General features: G+C 43.8%; 1 protein-coding gene across 2 annotated transcripts in view; it reads left to right on the top strand.

The window, feature by feature from the left end:
- The window catches only part of CDK6 (cyclin dependent kinase 6), a 451,799-nt gene that overhangs the window by 199,056 nt on the left and 231,484 nt on the right, over positions 1-21,259 (top strand). For both annotated transcript variants that reach the window (XM_029588881.1, XM_029588882.1), the window contains exon 4: positions 8,400-8,567. In XM_029588881.1, coding sequence (XP_029444741.1) covers positions 8,400-8,567 — 168 coding nt within the window. The remainder of the gene's footprint in view (positions 1-8,399; positions 8,568-21,259) is intronic.

Below are 21,259 nucleotides of genomic sequence, written 5' to 3'. Positions count from 1 at the left end.
ATCTTAGAAGAAAACAGGCTGAGAAGCTCTGCTCCATGCAAACAAACAGCTACAGATGAACTCTTAATGCTTTTGTAATAGACTGGACTGTCAGTTTACTCTTTGTGTACCCACTGGTTCCTCTCATCACCAGGACTGTCCAAAAGGATCTGCAGGAAAAAGCGAGGGTAATCCTCATAGGTCTGGCCTAGCCATGGCAGGTGTGATATCCGTATCTCATCTATCTGTCAATTCAGTCTCCAGTTCCATTGGGAATTTCTCCTCCTTTCATCATACAGGAAAGCGGCAGGCCCTGCCATCCAAACCTGTTATTGCTGGCCCTTATGGCATGAATGTTGCACATGCAGTAGTCGCCTTCCCAAGGATGTGGAGGATATACTGATCTCCACCAGGAAACATATCAGAAAACCTTACAGCTTCAAAGAGATTATTGATGTGGTGTAGGACCAGTCATCTAGATCCCTTCTCCTGTGGCTCTAGGGACTTGCTTCAGTATCTGTTCTTCCTCTCATCCAAAGACTTCAGCACCTCTCCAATCAAGGTTCATCTGACTGATATTGTGGCGTATTACCAGCAGGTGGTAGGATCTCCAATCTCTCTCCACCCTTTGGTCTCCAATAAAGGTCTATGGTATTGTAATTCTCCACTCAGTAAGCCTCCAGTGTCTTGGGACCTCAACATAGTCCTAGCTCAATTCATGAAGCCTCTCTTCTCTCGCGTTGGTAAACTTGAAGTTTCTTACCTGGAAATTGTTGTCTTGTGACATTCACTTCGGCACAGAGAGTAAGTGAACTTCAGGCTGGTTTCATATTCTCCATACCTGCATTTTTTCACAATAGGGTAGTTCTATGAAATCACCTCAAGTTCTTCTTAAAGTAGTATCTGTGTTTCACTTTAATCAGTTAAAGTGCTGCCAACCTTCTTTCCAAAGCTGCATGCGCACAAAGGAGAACAGGCTCTTCACTCCTTGGGCTGCAGGAAAGCCCTTGTGTTTCATTTAAAGAGGAATCAAACTTACCATGAAGCATCTCAACTGTTCATGTTCTTTGATCCCAATAGATTGGAAAAGACAGTTGCCAAATTGACTCTGTCTAATTGGCTGGTTTACAGATTACAGATTCTGTGAAGACCATCCCAACATCAGGGCTCATCTCAGGACCACTTCCATTGAAGAAGTTTGCAAAGCTACTACTTGGTTGTCTCTTCACATCTTTACATATCACTACTGTCTGGACAGCATGTCCTAATGAGAAAGTAACTTTGGACAAGCAGTTCTGTGTTCATCCAGTAGTCCATGCCCCAACTTGTAAGGCCGGTTTGTCTGTTTAGTAGTTGATCTGCAATGCATCCCTCAGCTTGGGACTCCCCACACATTATGGCTAATACGTGCCTGCTTGTTGATGGAGAAAGCAGGTTTGCTTACCTATAAACAAGGTTCTTCTTAGACAGCAGGATGAATTAGAAATACTTAAAACTTGTCCACATTCCTGGAGAGTCGAGTATCTCACTAAAGATTAAATAAGTTCTGGAAGAGACTGAGGGGTTCATGAGACAGCAACTATGTGCAGGAACTCTTGCGCAAGAGATGGGTCCATGTTGGCACCCTTAAATAATATCATTCACACATTATGGCTAATTCACCTGCTGTCTATGGTGAACCCTGTTTACAGGTAAGCAAACCTGCTTTCACAGTTCTTTGTAAATATTTGTTCTTCTGCATTACTGATAGGATTGCAATAAGCTTTGTTATGTTTGATAGAAGTTCTAAAGCCTTAGGGGCGGATTTTAAGAGCCCTGCTCGTGTAAATCCGCCCAGATTTACGCGAGCAGGGCCCTGCGCGCCGGTGCGCCTATGTTCAATAGGCCTACCGGCGCGCGCAGACTCCGGGACTCACGTAAGTCCCGGGGTTGTCCGAGGGGGGCGTGTCGGGGGCGTGTCGAGGGGGCGGGGCGGGACGTAGCGTTTCGGGGCGGGCCCGGGGGCGTGGTTACGGCCCGGGGCCATCCGGGGGCGTGGCCGCGCCCTCCGGACCCGCCCCCAGGTTGCGTCCCGGCGCACTAGCGGCCCGCTGGCGCGCGGGGATTTACGTCTCCCTCCGGGAGGCTTAAATCCCCTGACAAAGGTAAGGGGGGGTTTAGACAGGGCCGGGCGGGGGGGGTTAGGTAGGGGAAGGGAGGGGAAGGTGAGGGGAGGGCAAAAGAAAGTTCCCTCCGAGGCCGCTCCGATTTCGGAGCGGCCTCGGAGGGAATGGAGGTAGGCTGCGCGGCTCGGCGCGCGCCGGCTATACGGTATCGATAGCCTTGCGCGCGCGTATCTACTAAAATCCCGCGTACTTTTGTTTCTTTAATCCTAATATACAGCAGTGAGTCTAACATGCAAAGATGAGCACATCACAAGAAGTAAGAGGAAAGAGTGATGGAGGCAAAAACAGTATCAAAATTTAAGAGAGCACAGGATAGAACAGAGGATCCTTAGTTGTGGGAAAGTGGAGGTAAACCTGGAGTTCAAGAAGTTTGCGGTATACCAGAACGAAAATTGGCAGACCAGATGGACCTTGTGGTATTTCTTTGGTGGTTCTGTAGTGCATGATATTACAAAACAAGCAAGAGACTCTATGATGCAATTGTTGAGCCTCATCATTTCAAACACATGTTGGCCGTGTTCATTAATCGAACGTGTTCTGAGTGACACGGCTTGTTGTGTACCACAGAGATGCATTAATTAGCTTTACATTTATGATATGGGAGGTATAAAAAAAAAATAAAATAAAAATGCTGGTGGTGGCAGCAGCAGTGGCCCTGAAACAGCAGCTAGTAAAACTTAGATTTCATTGAGAGAGAAACCAAGGACTTTTCTTCCAAGAAGGTAACAAAGATCTACCCCATGGAGACTGATGAGGATGTTTTATACGTGAAATGAGCCAGAAAGTTATCATCCTGTCTTTTTTTTTGCCACAGCAAATCCATAACCCAGAAATGGACTTTTCTTCTAGTCATGATAGGATTTCAGTGACGCATGAGTCATAGTTATGCAGCGTAGAAGTGCATTACGCCCAGCTGTTTACTGTTTTGCATTTAGCCTTGCTTTATGCCTTCACCATTTAATTCATAAAAAAGTTTGAAAGTGATTCACAGCTAATGTATTTGAAGGGATAGATAGAGAATGTATTTCGGTATGTCACTGGTATATTTGTCCACATTATGCAGTTCCTTTGCTTACTTATAGATAATTGTTTAACGTGAACCATCTTGTTTAAGAGTCCTGTTATGCAACATCAGAAATGCATGATTTTCCTGTTTTCTTAACGAGTTTCTTGCTTTGGAGATTATTTGTTTTAAAAGGTACCTACCATTACTTGCTAAAATATGTACTAATTTGTAACCGAATAAAGGGTGTGCATTCAGCTGAAAAGCCAATTATTTAACTTCAGCATATTTATTAGTAATGTAGTTCTGTCAGCAAACAGAGCTTTATACAAGCTAAATCACTTAGGCCTTAATTCTGAAAAAAACCTCCTGAACTGCATAAATGGTTATCTGGAGATACTTGGCTTGCAGCATTTTCTCTTCTGCAAAATAAAATATGTATTTGGGCCAGCTTGAAGGGATGTTTGGCCCTGCCTGTGAAGACTTACTCCAGTGCATATTTTTGTATTTGCCTATGGATTTTGTAGAATAGAGGCCAGAGCTACCAACTGCATAATCCGTGGAACAGTATTAAAACAATGAATGTGTTTTATTCACATCTAAAGAGGTCCAGAAAAGAACAGATTTGAAAAACATCAGGTTATTGCTACTGTCATTAATTTTAAACTAATTTAAAACAAAGCTATGTCTGCAATTATATTAAGGAAAGCTGTCCTTTAGCACAATGGTTTTGCCATTCTTTGGAGCACTATTCTTTTATTAGAAATAATATTTCTCCACATGGCTATTGAATTGAATTGGATTGCATTGCATGCCTTGTATTCTTTGTAACAGGGGTGTTCCTTAAGCAAGCATTCTTTCAAAGAGCTTTACTTCCTTTGGAACATTCATGTCTAACATCGTAATTTTTGTTTTTGTCAGTTTGTCAAGAGTCTCTCCTTCCTTTTGGTTTTGAGTATAATAAGCAAAAAGCCTAGGATGAGCTAATGACAGCCCCTTCTTACACAAACCTTTCAGAGTTAAGGGCTGCTGAATTTCCGCCTTAGTCCATTAAAGCGTCCATGTTTTTTCCCTTTAAGAAAGATTGCCTCTGGGTCTGAGACCATTTGTAAATCATTTCCCTTGGTGAGAATGTGCACAGCATTGTGCCGGCTCTGTGACCGCAGAGCAGCTGGCTTGCTTGTGGATGGAGCAGTGCACCCTTTGCCATGTTTCATGTGAGGTCTTGGCTGGGTAGCCAAGTAGGCAGCCTGCAGCCAATGTCAGAGCAGTCGAAGGAGGTGGGGGTTGTGGTAAAGCAGGGCCATCATTAATTTCTGCTTGTCGCATGCTGTCGTGGCAGGTTACACCAGAAAGGAAATGACCGTTACAAAACAAAACAAAAAAGCCTGCTTGTGGCACTTGGATCTCTCCAGATGTTATTCCAGAGGTTAAACAAGCACATACAATTAGCTACTGTCCTCAGATAGCTACAGGGAAGCAGAAGCCTAGAGAAAGGGCCCCTTAGCAATGAGGCCTTCCTGTAGTAAGGAGTATCTCATCTATCAACATCTGCCACATTTCAAAGAAGAAAAGCCAATCTCTCTCTTTTTTGATATCAGTACAAGTACCGGTACTTGGTAAAATATTTCAGCACCGCCTGTGATGTATTAATTCTTCCTATAGTACAGTATATTCAAGTATACATTCCTTCTGTTCACCACCACTATCTTTTCCAAAAAAAATCAATTCCTTAAGAGATTTGTGAAAAAGTTCTTAATGTGAAGACCATCATACAGTGGGGTTTACCTGTCATGCATATCTCTCACTGTTCCCTGAGCCCAGATATAATAATTGGTCCAATATCTCTATAGGTTTTTCAGATTTTCTTATTCAATTAAAACATATCCATTATTCCATAAATAATACAAATTATCTCTTGGGGGATGAATAAAGACTGACTAGATCAGTTATGGGAAGGTCCATATTCAGATGTCAGATAACCAGATAAGTAGGACTTAACCAACTATCTAGCGGCCGCTGAATATGTGGTTATATTCAGCAGCCGTTAGCTGTATAAGTTGTGGGCAGATTGGGGTGGTGCTGCTTAGCTAGACAAGTTATCCAGCTAAGTAGCGATATTCAGCCTTAGATAGATAACTTATGTAGCTAAGGGAGTCATTTTCTATCCCTATCGCACGCAAAAATGGACTTTTTGTGTGCGGTAGCTAGATAGGAGCGGAGTCGGGGCAGAGTCAGGACGGAAGAGGAGGAGTCAGGGTGGCGTCGGGGTGGACGCGGCGGAAACTTCACTGACAGCAATAAGGTAAAACCCGTTATCACCACCAGTAGCGAGCCCAATAGCACAACCTTTCACGGTGGCGCTATTGGGTGCAAATGCCGGCAGCAATAACACCGCGGTGGTGTGATCGCTGCCAGCTTTCACAGGCCCGCCCCCCGCTTCGCCCTCTCCCCCATTACCGTGGGATTCAGAAAGTCGTGCGCCATTAGAAAGTCCAGGCCTAAGTTAGACCTGCTCAGTGACATGTCTAAACTTAGATGGATAAGACTTATCCATCTAAGTAGCAATTTCTTCGGGGATATTTAGAAGCATAGCCATGCTGCTGAATATCCCATCTAAGTTAGTTAGATATGTCGGTTCGGCTAACTTCGATAAATGACTGTGTTCTGAATATTGACCCCAATATGTATAGAAATATAGTCATGTTTTAATTGTATAAGAACTGTTATGAAACGGAGAGTGGACTCTTGTTCTGAGGTAGAGTTTGCGCTACCGAGAAGGAAGTAAACCCTCGTCGGTCTCTACCGTCAGATGGTGAGGCCTGTTGAAGATGTTGAGAGGATGACTTCACCCTGGAAGCTCGTGATCCCCCCCAGGAGGAGCCCATAGAGACATGGCCGCTGGGACTTAGGCGACTCCCTGAAGAATGAAGATGGTCTGGATGCAGGCGCCTCCTGCAGGTCGTGGGTTCCAGATGGCTGGCGCCTCCAGCAGGTCGTGAGAAGTCCGGGAGTATAGTAGAAGAATAGTCCAAGTCCAGCCCAAGGGTCGAAGTCCAGAGGAGGGTCGAAAGCCGGTGCAGGAGCAGACGGGAGAATGGTCCAAAGCCGATCTAGGAGCAGAGAAGGATCCAGAGCCAGTCCAAGTCGATACCAGAATACACCACCACCAGTCCGAGGGTCAGGAGCCAGAGAATCAGTCCAACAAGGAGAAGAGCAGGAATGGAGCAAGGAGAGGATCCGGAATACCAAAACAGTAATCAAGCACAGAGCCTCAATACCAAGGCAAGGTCTGGGTGTCAGACCTTGCCTTAAATACAGGATCCAGGAGGAGGAGTTCCAGGGGGAAACCATGTCCATATCCGGTCATGGCTCCTTTAAATAACTACAGCAGTCGCGCGTGCGGCTCCTAGGAGGCTGAGGGGGCGGAGCCAGACCGCCGAGACTATGCGGTTGAGAGCGGCAGCGGCCACGAAGACGCCGGAACAGGGGATTCCTTGTACCACTGGAGCCTCCAAAGCTCAGGGTGAGCTAACAATGTCATGGCCGCCGACCCGACCCTGGTCGCGGCCCGCCGCAGCCGGCGGCCATGACACCCGGCCGCGGGGCACCGCAACCGGCGCTTATAACAAGAACATTTGAAAAACATAAAGACATTGAACCAATGATTATTTCTGGGTTCACTGAGTGGCAAGAGCTGTATGCATGCCAAGTAGAGCCAGTTATATGATGGTCTTCACATTAAAAACTTTCTCATGACAATCAAGAAATTAATTTTTTGGGAGAAGATAGTTATGGAGAACAGAAAGAACATGAACTTGAGTATATTTTGGTAATGTTGTTTCTATCTTTTTTAGATTTTTTTTCTGTAGTTAAGTCTTCCCATGCCATACATCTCTGCTTCCAAGTACCATCCCAGTGCATGTTTGCCTTTCAGCAGATTGTGGTAACTTTGACATTCAACCTTAAAACATTTATCCTCCACCATAAAGGGAACAATTTTTTTACAGTGTCCTTAAATTACAGTCTTATTAGTCTTACTTTAGTGATGGGAAAAAGTATTGGTGACTCTTCTAAATGAAAAGGATAATAAATGATTCCAGTGGGTTGTGGAATATGAGGCAGCATGGTTTTACCAGAGGGGAGAGCAGGGCAATGAATCTGATTCATTTCTTTGATCGGATGACTAGAGAATTGGATGTAATGCATTTGGATTTCAGCAAAGCTTTTGATACTGTCCCATATAGGAGGCTCATTCATAAAATGAGCTGTTTGTTTTTCTGTCATCTCTTTTGAAAACGTATTTAAGAGATTTGTTGCTTTTTCTATAGCTCTTTTTATTTGAATCCACTATTCTTCCACTCTACCTACATCTTCCCATTCTGCCAGTGCACCCTTGAGGTACTTCCCCATGTTACCAAAGTTAGTATTTTTGAAATCCAAGACTCAGACTTTTGCGTGACTCATCTTTGTCTTAGCCATTACTGGTGCTCAGGTAGCTGCCTACCAGATCAAATATCATCCTTCTCTTACCACTTGTCTGAGGAGAGCTTCTTGAAGCCCTCTACAGATAGTTCAGTTCTATATTCAGTCTATATCCAGTCTGTGCCTAGGGCAAAGCACAGATAACAGAGTCCTTTGCTAGGTGGTACAGTATCTTGCAAGTCTTTGACCGCACCAAGAAAAAAGTGCAGTAGCCCCATGTGTCTTGGTACAGTGTTCTTGGCAGGAGGAACTGGTAGTCTTTTGCAGTTCACACCTTTTGAAAGAAGATGGTGTTCAGCATGAGATTTAGAACACAAAGCCCTAGAAAATTTGGTATCATAAGGTTGAACCAGAAGTGCAACCTGTGGCCAGTGATGTGGCTCCATTTTCTGAATTTTTTTTATTTTTGAACTGGGAGAGGCAGATGATTAAGACTCAGAGATAATGACTTTCCTAAGATCGCACAGAGAGTTGCTAGCTAGAGGGCGTCCTGAACTCATATTCCAGAACTTTGTAAAACATGGCCCAGTGCTTTAACCACTATCATCTGCCTCTCGAAAATATGCTGTTTTGCATTTCCCTAGAAGCTTCCTTGGCATTAAGGATACAAATTGGTAATTTTTCCCCCTTCTGTATAATGCTATCCAAATAGATTACAGTTTGGTTAATGTTTGAACTGTGCTGCTAGAATATCTTAAAAGTAAAATGTTTTCTTTGCTGGTTTTCTGCACTTTTTGTTAATTGTTGATATGTCCCTTGTTTTTTAGGATATGATGTTTCAGCTCCTTCGAGGTCTGGACTTTCTTCATTCACACCGAGTAGTGCATAGAGACCTGAAGCCACAGAATATTCTAGTCACTAGCAGTGGGCAGATAAAGCTAGCTGACTTTGGACTTGCACGAATCTATAGTTTTCAAATGGCCCTTACATCGGTGGTAAGTTTTGGGTTGTTTTTTTCTGTTTCCCCCCACTGTTGTGTATTCCCTCCTAATCCTCATTGTTCAGTCATCACAGTGACAGTCTTTATCCAGGGCCATTCTGCAGGGCTGCTTCTAGAACCCTGCAATAATGGGCCCTAAATCTGGCCACTAGGTGTCACCCTTTCCCCCTTTCCTCCTGGAGCTGTGAACGCTGTCTCCAAGGCATCCCTCAGCTCATACCAGGTCCTCCTTCTGGCAGTGTGCAGGACTGCCATTAAGCTACTGGGTTGGACCCTGTGGTAAGTTCTTGATTCCTTTTTTTAAACATTTTATTTTGCAAATGGTTAACCGAGATTGTTCAAAAAGTGTACTCACAAAGGATTATTTTCACCTAAGCTTATAAAAGTGAATATTGGTGTGACCTAAATTTTTATAATTTAAACTTCATGCCAACACAACCCCACACAAACTGACAACTGTAGGCAAAATGGTTTTACAGTGTTATAGTACCAGATATTAAGAAGCTACCACCTTTATCTTCAGATATGCTCACAATGCATCTAGTGCAAGGCAGAAATGTTCTTGTTGGTCACTGTCCTCTGCCCTCTTCTTCTGTATTGTCTCCATCCTTTCCTCCTCCAGATGTGCATAGGGCTGACATTCAGTAAGGCTTTGTGTGCTGTGGCTTGGCACACCCAAATTTGCGAGGGCATTGCAGGCATTCCTTTCATGAAGATGGCTCCCAGCCTGAGGATTTGTTGTAGGAGGCAGGAGGGTTTGGCTAAAATGAAAGCCTTCAGAATGCAGCAAAATGTAAGGATGTGATCAAGCATAACCACAGAAGAACCAATTGCTTAGATCTCAGCAAGATTAAGAATAAGAGGACCACTAATAGTTGTGTACCTACCCCTGCAAAGAACACCAAATCTGAAAACAGATGCTGTTTTCCTCTAACTACTGTAAACATTTTGCAAGGAAGGAAAATGAAGTAATGAAAGAAAAAGGATTCAGAGCAAAAACTTCTTTGATTAGGCAGGGGGTTTTGTTGTAAGCATTAGAATATTTTATTTGTGTGGGTATATTTTATTTGGGAATTGGTTTTCTATGTGTAACCCCATCCCGGGGAGCTGACTGAAATCCGATGGCACCATAAAAGATTTTTCTGTCTCTCTGGGGCTGAAACCACTCCTGTCTGGCTGATACCCTATCTCTTACCCCCAGGACCTGGATCCTTTATTGGTGGGGGTGGGGGTGGGGTGGGGTGGAGATGGTTCTTTCAAGGCCCGGAGTATCAAGAGTGACTTGTTAATCTTTTATCCCTGGGAGAAGGATACTGCACCTTCACAGTATGTGCTGTGAATGTCACAAAGAATACACTGTAGCTCTGGCTTACTGTCCAAAATAAAACTTTACTGTGGTGTAATCAGGCGAAATATGGCGTAAAACCCAGTCCTCAGCACCACAGACATTTTCTTTGCATACAATCTTTAATCACTCCAATCTGTGCATGGGTCTTGATTTATTAATTTATTTGAAAAGATTGTATACCGCACTCTACTACGAAAATGCCCAGTACCAAGAAACATCTGCCTTCCAATGATGGGGTAAGTGGTTTGTCCAAATGGGGCAGGGGACCCTTGCATGGGCAGGATAACCCCTTCCAAACAATTAGTAAAAGGTGTAAAAGCTGTCTTTGCACAGAGAGTTAAACTCTCCCCAGAGGGTGAAGATTCCAGAATGGGAGTCCTCAATGGTCTTAGTTGGCTCTTACTCATTGTTAGCAGGTGGATCTTCTCTTTTACAAACATAGAAATGATGGCAGAAGAAGAACAAGCGGTCCATCCAGTCTGCCTAGCAAGCTTTCACTTCTCCCCCCCCCCCCATACTTATCTGTTACTCTTGTCCCTTGTAAGTGACTTTTTTTGTTCTATTTCCCTTCCATCCCCGCCATCAATCTTTTTCCCTTCCACCCCCGCCATCGATTTATTTCCCTTCCATCCCTGCCATCGATCTATTTCCCTTCCACCCCAGCCATCAATGTAGTTAGCAGTGCTGGAGCTGCATCTAAGTGAAATATCTAGCTAATTGGTTAGGGGTAGTAACCGCTGTCATAGCAAGCTACTCTCACACATGTTTATCCAGCCTGTGCAACTCAGTCCTTGTTGATTGTTGTCCGAATATAAATCATCTTTTCATCATTCCCCCTGCTGTTGAAGCAGAGAACGATGCTGGATATCATTGAAAGTGAAGTATCAGGCTTATTTGGTTTGGGGTAGTAACCGCCGTATCAAGCAAGCTACTCCCCTGCTTTTTTGTGGATGCAAATCCTTTTTTTTCACATTTCCTCTTGCCGTTGAAGCATAGAGCAATGTTGGAGTCGCATTAACCGTGTGTATGTTTATTGAATAAGGATATTAATCTCCAGACAGTAGCCGTCATTCCCGCAAGCCACCCCCACTGTTCTGATATCCTTCTTAGGAACCAGCAGCTCCATATGTTCCTGTGATGGGAGGAAGAGGGACAGCCAAACTTCTTCTTTCTTTTCAACACAAATTCTTCTTCCCCCAACTGAAGTAAAACCACCAGAAGGTCCTGTCATGGGTCACCGCTAATTTTTTGTCCTCACTGAGGTGGCAAAGGGGCAGATCTTTCCCAGCCTGGGACTCCCAGAGAGAGGGTTGCCCATGCCCTATCCACAAGCAGTGTCCAGTGATCCCACCAGGCTTGTTACAAATAAAAGTCTTTCCCAAAAGACCAATAAAACAATCTGGGATGCAGTCCTTACCCACTAGGGAGTGCATAAGCAGGGTTGATCCTCGACCTGTCTCACAGGCTCCAGGCAGGGTTTGCCTAAGTTTCAAGAGAAGGCCCAAAAATCTAATTCAAGAAAAAGGTTCCACACACCTCCTATAACTCCAAAATCAACTGCACTATACCCAGAGCTCTCAGGAGAGAGATGCTTATAAGTTCTGTCAAAGGGAATGGCCATTCCAGCACCCACAAATTGAGAGACTCCACAGAATGGTGCCTCCCTCTATTCACTGACCTACACTGTACTAGCTAAAACAAAGAGTTACCCAGCACTTACTGGCAATTTGCCTGGAGGGGCCATTACACCCCCCTCCCACTTAAACAAAATTGGGGTAGAGGCACTGAAACCCATGCACACATTTTCACAAAAATAGACAACATACCAGTACTGCATTGCAATACCACAAAACATACATTTACATAAAACACCAGAGATTTAGGCATCCATTTCTGTCTTTGGCTGGTACCGAGGCTCAGGCAGGCTCTACACCTGGTGTAGGCACTGTCCTGCCCAACATGCTACTCTATCTTAGAAAATAAGGATTAACACACATTTCACCTATAAACTTACACAAGACGTGGACGAAGGAGTTAAAAGTGGGATGACTGAAAACAGTCCAGCCCTGCCAGAGCTTGTTGCAGCAGGTGCTCTCACCATCCTTAATTGAAAGACAAGCGCAAGTCTCACACTCTTTACTTTAGATAGGTATCTCCTTTGGGGTTTTCCAGGGTGGAGAACAGGTAACACGCTAACTCCAAAGTGGGAGAAATGAGTGAGATGTTCCTACAAATACCTGGGGAGAGAACAGATGACACTTGGAAGATTAACTCCTCCCTGTGGCTTCTTCCTACAAATGCAAGCTTGTTAACAACCCCGGATGGGCTTCCAGACCAGGACCAACCTACAAAGGAAACATTAGCGTTAATAAGTTATGCAACTGAAATAAATCCAGGGATACCAAATTTCACACAAACATTTTTTCCATTTTTTATAGCAAGATTTTGTTCCTTTTTTCTTTGTGCAAAACTTATGCATAAATTACTCTAATCACAAATTAAACAACAAACAAGATATGTAACTCAAAGGCATGATCAGGTATGATAGCAAACATAAAGTCCTTCCATAATGATGGCAAGGAACAACTAAACTGTTAAATTAATCACAGTCTTTAAACAGATAACTGAGGCAGAGTCTTCTTACCTTCTAGGCCTCTTCACTGGCCAGATCATCTGGTTGATTGAAGGAGACAACTTGCGAAAACAGTGTCCAAAGCATATTACTTTTCTCAAATGGAGGAAAACAGCTAGTCTCTCTGAAAAGAAAATAGCTCTTCCCATACGAGTCAATAAAGTGAACAATTCAGAAATTCCCTTCCCTTTAGGGTAAGCAAACTGGTGGTCACAATAATAACTTTACAGTAACATAAGCAGATGTAATTAAACCTGGCTGGGAGACGGCCCTAAGTAAGGCTCGTAATATGTTGGATGTGGCTTTGTTATAGATACCCCACATGGTAACTGGCACCCTATAGAATACTCAGTGGGCGGACCCACCACATGATGGTACACTACAGCATGTTTTTGGATGTTGCAGCCTAGTTGCATTTCCAGGATTCTTTTAGAGATCTCTTTCTGATAATCCGAGTGAGCCCCCCAGAATCCAAAGTCACAGGAGTTTCTGATAGTCTTTTGGTCGGCTTCCTCCTGCAGCCACTCATCTCTGTTATTCTCTACATATTCCATGATGTGCATAGGCACGTATGGGTATTGGAGACAAAATCAACCAGTACCTACTAGAAAACCAACCTCTCAGCCTGAGAGATTCTTAGCCAATCCCTCATGGAAGGGCAGGTATTGGGAACTACCCAGGTCTGGTCATACACATCTGAGTGCATGGCCCGGTCTAATAACTTGTTAGGTATACTAACTCTGGATGTTATAGATGGCAGAGAAAGTTCACTGACCGTCAACAACCCAGGGAAAAATGAATCAGGCAACCTTCCTCCAAGGAAATTGCTGCCAGCCTGGGATACACTCCCTGATGATGCTTCCGAGCTGGATGGTACTCTGTAACCTTTCATAGCCAGTGTGCCGTATTCCTGGTAGATGTTCTTCTCTGGCGCAATGATATTCACCTCAGGGGTGGCAATCATGAACCTCTCCTGAGCTGTTCTAGCCCTGATGACAATGTTCCAACTGGGTGATTCGTTGGCCCATACTACTGACTGGATATTAGATTAGATATTAAAGTTGGAGGACCACATATCAGTAGATAGATCCCGGCCATGGCACAATTCCCTGGGCTGCAGAGTGGGTATGCTCCGGAAGACCCCTTGGGGTCTGGCCTTGGTCAGAGGCTGTCTCAGGGCAGGCCTGCCTTCTCCAAGCTCATCACTGCATTCTCTTCTGCCTCCAGTTCTTGGGCACAGAGGCTTTCTTTCACAAGGTCACCCCAGTTAGGTCAGTTGGGCTCCGTTGGTAAGAGGATCACACTCAACTGCTGGTGAGGTGCTAAAGACGCTTGCTTTACCCGTTGCGCTCACCTCCGAAGGGCCCCTAGCATTGCCTCCAGCAGCTGGAACAGGAGGCCCAGTGATGTCTTCTGGTGAGTGGTATGGTCACTGATTGAGGGCCAGATATTTTGAGTGCTAGAATCGTGCTGGAAGCCTGGCCTCTGTGTAAAGCAAACCCAGGCATGTCCTGCATTGTAGCTGTAGAGGCTCTGCTAACTGCAAAGTACAGCAGTCTGCGCATTCCAAAGAGCCTATAGACCTTGCGCCCTTCGAGGTGATTTTAACCCTTCTTCAAGGGGAGAAGCTTAGGGTTGTCTTGCATTCCAGCATGGTATCTTCAGCTGCAGCTGCTGCCATTGTGGCAGTGTCAAGATCTGGCAATCCAGTGTTACTTCCCTTCCTGCGGTGGTCACTGGAGCCCTCCTCATAACTCCTGGCAGGCGGGTGGCTACTGTCGGTCCCTGACTTTGACGAGCTGGCCATCGACGAACAGGTTTGGCACAGTGCGTCACAGGAGTCTACAGTCGCTGTAACCTCTCTCAGCACATCGTGGCTGAAATGGTCCGCACAGGTTGTGTCTTGTGTTGGATTGCCATTCATGTGATGAAGTTGCTGGTGCATCGCTGTGTTGATTTGCCTGCTGATGCCAGCCAACACACTTCCTTTCCCCCCACCCTTTGGCACACTTTCACTATACACTCACTGTTTTGACTGGAACAGCAGCCATTTTTCACAAATTTGCACTTCTCAAAGTAGCCGGCTAGTAGTAACAATTGCAAAACAGTGTTTTTAAAGTCCCGGTCGACATGCTTCACACCGCACACTCCAAGCATGTTTCCGGGTGCCATTTTATGTAACCCTATCCCGGGGAACTGACTTAATTGCGATGGGGCTGTATAAGATTTTTTGTCTCTTTGGGGCTGAAATCACTCCTGGCTAGCTGGCACACTGTCTCTTACCCCCAGGGTATGGATCTTTTATTGGTGGGAGGAAAAACGATTCTTCAAGGCCTGGAGTGCTAAGGGTAACTAGTTTAATCTTTTATCCCCAGGAGAGGAGTAATTCACCTTCTCTGCGTGCGCTTTGAATGCCACAAAAAGAAATACACTGTAGCTCTTATTTATTAGTGTTCGAAATAAAAATTTACTGTTGTGTAATCAGGTGAAATATGGCATAAAACTCAGTCCTCAGTACCCCAGAATTTCTTTTTTGCTTACTCTACCTGTGCATGGGTCTTGATTTCCAGTACCAGGGAACATTCACCCTCCAATGATGGGGGTAAGTGGATTGTCTAAATGGGGCAGGGGACCCTTGGTTGGGCAGGATAACCCTTTCTATACAACTGGTAATAGCTGTAAAAGCTGTCTCTGCACAGAGAGTTAACCCTCTCTCTCCCTAGGGGGTGAAGATTCTGGAATGGGAGTCCTCAATGGTCTCAATTGGCTCTTTCTCATTGTTAGCAGGTGGATCTTCTCTTTTCTCACTATACCATATCCCTGAGATCCTCCTTAGGAACCAGCAGCCCCAGATGTTCCTGTGATGGGAGGAAGGGGAGCAGCCAAACTTACTCCCTTCCCTTCTCAACACAAATTATTCTTCTCCAACTGAGATAAACCCACCAGAAGGTCCTGGCATAAGGCCACCGCCAATCCTTTGTCCTAACTGAAGTGGCAAAGGAGCAGATCTTCCCTAGCCTGAGATTCCCAGAGAGAGGGTTCCCCATACCCTTTCCACAAGTAGCTTTCAGGGATCCCACCAGGCTTCTACAACTAAAAATCTTTTCCCAAAAAACCAACCTGGGATGCAGTCCCTACCCACCAGGGAGAAGATAAGTAGTGCTCCTCCCTGACCTGTCTCACAGGCTCCAGGCAGGGTTTGACTGAGCTCTTAAGAGAAGGCCCAAAAATCTGACTCAAGAAAAAGTCTCCACACACCTCCTATAACTCCAAAATCAACTGCATTGCCTTGGACTTCTCAGGAGAGAACTACATATAAGTCCTCTCAAAGGGAGGGGCTGCAAAGAATGGTGCCTCCCTCTACTCACTGACACTGCATTAGCTAAAAGAAGGAGTTACCCAGGGCTTACTGGTAATGTGCCTGGAGGGAGATTACATAAGCAAACAGAACTCCAGTTTGAATGCTTTCTATTGCAAAGGATTAAATGAGACACTAGCATAATGCCTGCCTTTCATTGGACATTTAGGGGTAGATCTTAAAAAGGTTCGCGCGGGCGTACATGTACACCCGATTTTATAACTTTCTACATACAGAACTGCCATCCTTAAAATGAAAAGGGATTTCTTCTCCAAAAAAATTCATCACTTTTTCTTCGATTCAAAAGCCCTATTCTCGTATGTCTCTACCCTCACTAAGCCATCCCCCCCACTCATCCCAAATGATGCAGCACTCGATAAAGCAATTGAACTTTCAATCTATTTTAAGAAAAAAATCTTAGACCTCACCGCTTCTCTCTCTTATCTACCTAATTCATATCCTCCCCTCACCATCACTCCTCCTCAACTAAACTCATCTCTAGAAACATTTGAACCTACATCAATGTTGGAAATTGAAAACATCATTAAAAAGCTGAAACCAGCAATGCACCCTATTGACCCAATTCCGACCAATCTACTCTTCAATATCCCTAACTCCATCTCTAAACCTACCGGATATCATTAACCTTTCTTTAGCCCAAGGTCTAGTGCCAGACCAACTAAAGTTTGCTATTCTCAAACCTATATTAAAAAAACTAAATCTGTCTCCTTCGGATCCAGCTAACTTTCGTCCAATAGCCAACCTACCAATGATTGCAAAAATCATGGAAAAAGTGGTAAACAAACAACTATCTGAATACCTTGAGGATCATCATATTCTTTTCCCATCTCAACACGGTTTTAGGAAGTCATTTAGCACAGAAACGCTACTCCTATCCCTCGCTGACAACATTCTTATCAACATGGAAAAAGGTCAAAAGCACTTACTAGCTCTACTTGATCTATCTTCAGCATTTGATACGGTCAACCATTCTACTCTTCTGGAACGACTAGCTGAAATAGGCATCAAGGGAGTAGCATTAAGCTGGTTTAAATCATTCCTGTCCAATAGATTCTATAAAGTCAAGATTAACAATAATGTATCTCCACCCGTCAGCTCCAATATAGGTGTTCCCCAGGGATCCTCCCTCTCACCCACACTATTTAACATTTATTTACTCCCACTTTGCCGCCTGCTTACTAAGCTAAATCTTTCACATTACTTTTATGCAGATGACATTCAAATAATCATCCCAATCACTGATTCCATTCAAAATACCATAAATCTCTTGAACAACTATCTGCAAACTATCAACAATCTACTCGCCTCTATCAACCTTGTGTTGAATTCCATCAAGACAGAAATCCTTATTATCTCTCAAGACGACTTGAACTCACACCAACCAACCTTCACCACGATAAAACCCTCACCATTTGTCAGAGATCTTGGGGTCATCCTTGACAATCAGTTCAACCTCAAGAAATTTGTTAACACCACTACTAAAGATTGCTTTTTCAAACTTCAAGTACTCAGAAACCTCAAGCCACTTCTGCACTTCAAAGACTTCAGACTTGTACTTCAAGCAATCATCTTGACAAAACTTGACTACTGCAACTCTCTGCTTCTTGGTCTTCCAGCCATCGTTTTAAAACCACTTCAGATGGTGCAGAATTCTGCAGCTAGGCTCCTCACCAATACCAAAAGGAGGGAACACATCTCCCCCACTCTTCAAATACTACATTGGCTTCCAGTCAAATTTAGGATCCTATTCAAGATACTCTCGATTATCCATAAAGTTATCCACAACCTCACCTTCCTCAACACCTCCACTCCTCTAAAACCTCATACCTCCTCCAGACCTATTAGGAGTGCCTATCAAGACACACTATTCGCTCCCCAAACCAAAACTTCTATCAGAAAACGCGCCATCTCGACAGCTGGCCCACACCACTGGAATGCTCTGCCACACGATCTAAGACGAGAATCCTGCCCGACTATCTTCAAAAAGAGACTAAAAACATGGCTATTTGGCCAAGCCTTTCAGGACAATTAACTTATCTTCCATTCAACATTCTCTCTACTTGCTTTTTCTTCAGACTATCCCTCTCACCCATCCCTCTCTCTGCCTCTTACTCCCTCCACTTTCCTCATAATTTTCTTTATTTATTTAGCCTTACTCTCATCCCTTTAAGATGAATATCTCAATTCCTCTGATTCTTGGATGTGCTTGTCTGATATGTATAAATAATTTCCAATGATCTTATAAGGCAATGTTCAGATCAGAATGTTACATCTCTTTTTACTGTTAAAATTGTTAAATTCGCTAACCTGTTTTACTGTATCGCTTTAAGGTGAAATTGAAGTTAAATGTAAACCGGTATGATTTGTATCTCTACAAGAATGTTGGTATAGAAAAAATAAAAATAAATAAATAAATAAATAAATCAGTGCATTCCAAATGAAAAAAAGATCATCAATGTACCTTATCCAAAGCGGTATATAAACATGTTTCCTTGAAGTCTCCCATGACCAAATTAGCAATAGAGGGTGCTGTTGAAGACTCCACAGGAATAATAACCGAGAACTCAGGAGTGCCCTGCCTACCCCTCCTTGTGGCAGACACATCCTCTCTAAGGAGCAGCATACAGCACTATAACCTGAACCATGGGACTGACTCTTTACTCTGCTTTATTGGTTTCCATTCTTTTTCATTTATAGTTTTCTTTCTGTTTGGGAAAAGGTTTGCCTAGTGCTGAACAGATGAGAAGATCGATCCTAGTAAACCTTTAGATAGTAACTTTGAAACAGCCGTACGGGTGCACATGTACTCGTGTTTGCCGGCTTGCACCAAAGGACGCCGCCATATTATAACATTCGCACGACCATGGTATAAAACATACGCACGACATACGCACGCATGGTATAAAATAGGCTATACACGCATACATTTGCACACAATTTTATATGGATACACGCAAATGCTGCCTCTACCATGAAAGTGGGGGGAATTTTAGTAGATGCCTGCCAATGCAATTACCAGTTTCCCCAGTTCGTTCCCAGTTCGCCCAGGTAAAGGATAGGACTTCCTAAACCCCCCCCCTAGTTAATTAGCCTCCCTTTTACCCTGATAGCCCCTACCTTAAAACCCCGATGATTAGCCTAGTTTTCTTTTGTTTTAGGACTTGCACACCATCCATAACAGAAGTAGTTACACAATAGGGGACCCTGGCACAAACTTGTTCGCATAAGTATTTATGTGCTGGTTTCATTCATAAATCTTGGAATACCCATGCTCCACCAAGAACTGTGCCCATGCCCCATCCCTTTTTCAGCCAAAAAATTTTGTGTGCGTTACCGGGAGATAGACGCATATGCAGGCGCCTTTTAAAAACCATGTGGCGCATGCCAGCCTGACTTCTGCACATACCTCCCAACTTTGGCGCGCGTTGGGCTTTTAAAATTTACCCCTTAATCTGTTTAATTCTAGTATTGCTCCTCTGTGGGCTCCTCTGTGGGCACTCCCTCCCTTCTTCTCTGATGCAGTGTAAGAGCCTGATCAGGCCCATCGCTGTCCCGGAAAGTCCGGAGGTGGTGGTGGGTTTCTGACCGGCCATGCAAAGGGTGTGGGGGGGAGGTTCTCCTCCAGTGACACAGCTGGCCAGGGCCCATCTCTGATGGCTTGTCTGCAATTGGGCTTTTACGTTCGCAACCTTGGGGTTCTTATTGATACGTTCGCAACCTTGGGGTTCTTATTGATAACCATCTTACTTTCAAACCCTTTATTAAATCCATCATCAAGGAATGCTATTTTAAGCTCCAAACCATAAAAAAACTTAGACCTATGCTACACTTTTCTGATTTCCGCACTGTACTCCAGTCTATCATTTTATCTAAGGTAGACTATTGTAATGCACTTTTGCTAGGCATTCCCGTTACTCATACTAAACCCTTACAACTATTACAAAATGCTGCCGCTAGGATTCTAACTAATTCAAAAAAAAGAGATCACATCACCCCCACACTTATCGAACTTCACTGGCTCCCTATACATTTCCGAATTCGCTATAAAGCCCTTTCTATCATCCACAAAAGTCTGCTGAACTCTAACCTTAACTGGATTAACCCCCCACTCCTCCCCCGTACTTCGAATAGACCAACACGTACAGCCCTCCAAGGAACCCTACGCGCCCAACCTATCAAATCTTTTAAATTATCCTCCACCATAAGCAGAGCTTTCTCTCTCGCCGGCCCTTCTATTTGGAACTCCCTGCCCTCTGATATACGCCTGGAAACATACACTCCTACCTTCAAAAAAAAACTGAAAACATGGCTCTTCCAGCAAGCTTACCAGATTTCACCAGCCATTACTTAAACCCCCCTGTTCTACTAAAACTCTTTTTAACTAATAATCCTACTATATGACTAAGGAATTCGACCCTGTGGAATCTGTATTATGCCCTTCGATTTGGTACTTTTGAATCGGCTAGTTATGTCATTATCTATTGTTTATAGTTTTGTTCTTATATGTATATAGTGATTATGCTGTATCTATTTATTGACTACATGGACTCTGCCCAGTATAGTCAGCTCTATACCCTTCCAAGTTTTAGCCTCCTTTTTATCAGTTACATGTAAGGGCCCTGCCCAAAAGTTACGCTGTTTTACAATGTTATATGTAAGGGTTTCCGCCCATCTGTTACTGTTTAATTGTAAACCGATGCGATGTGTGAACGGTCATCGGTATAAAAGAGACTTTAAATAAATAAATAAATAAATAAATAAATTAGCGGCTGCATCAGAGCTTACTGCTTACAATATTTCACACCTGTAGTGGCACCAACAGCGTGATGCTCGGGAATCCTGCTTCTTACTAATAACAAAAGAACATGAGAAATTGCCATACTGGGTCAGACCAAGGGTCCATCAAGCCCAGCATCCTGTTTCCAACAGCAGCCAATCCAGGCTACAAGTATCTGGCAAGTACCAAAATACTAAGGAGATCCCATGCTACTGATGCCAGTAATAGCAGTGGTTATTCTCTAAGACAACTTGATTAATAGCAGTTAATGTGACTTCTCCAAGAACTTATCCAAACCTTTTTTAAACCCATCTACACTAACTGCACTAACCACATCCCCAGGCAACAAATTCCAGAGCTTAATTGTGCGTTGAGTGAAAAAGAATTTTCTCTGATTAGTTTTAAATGTGCCACATGCTAACTTCATGAAATGCCCCCTAGTCTTTCTATTATCCAAAAGAGTAAATAACTACTTCACATTTACCCATTCTAGACCTCTCATGATTTTAAACACCTCTATCATATCCCCCCTTAGCCGTCTCTTCTCCAAG

The sequence above is a fragment of the Rhinatrema bivittatum genome, chromosome 2, assembly GCF_901001135.1.
Source record: "Rhinatrema bivittatum chromosome 2, aRhiBiv1.1, whole genome shotgun sequence".
Taxonomy (NCBI): domain Eukaryota; kingdom Metazoa; phylum Chordata; class Amphibia; order Gymnophiona; family Rhinatrematidae; genus Rhinatrema; species Rhinatrema bivittatum.
Note: the sequence above shows the minus strand (reverse complement) of the source record. Positions and strands in the feature narration are given on the sequence as shown.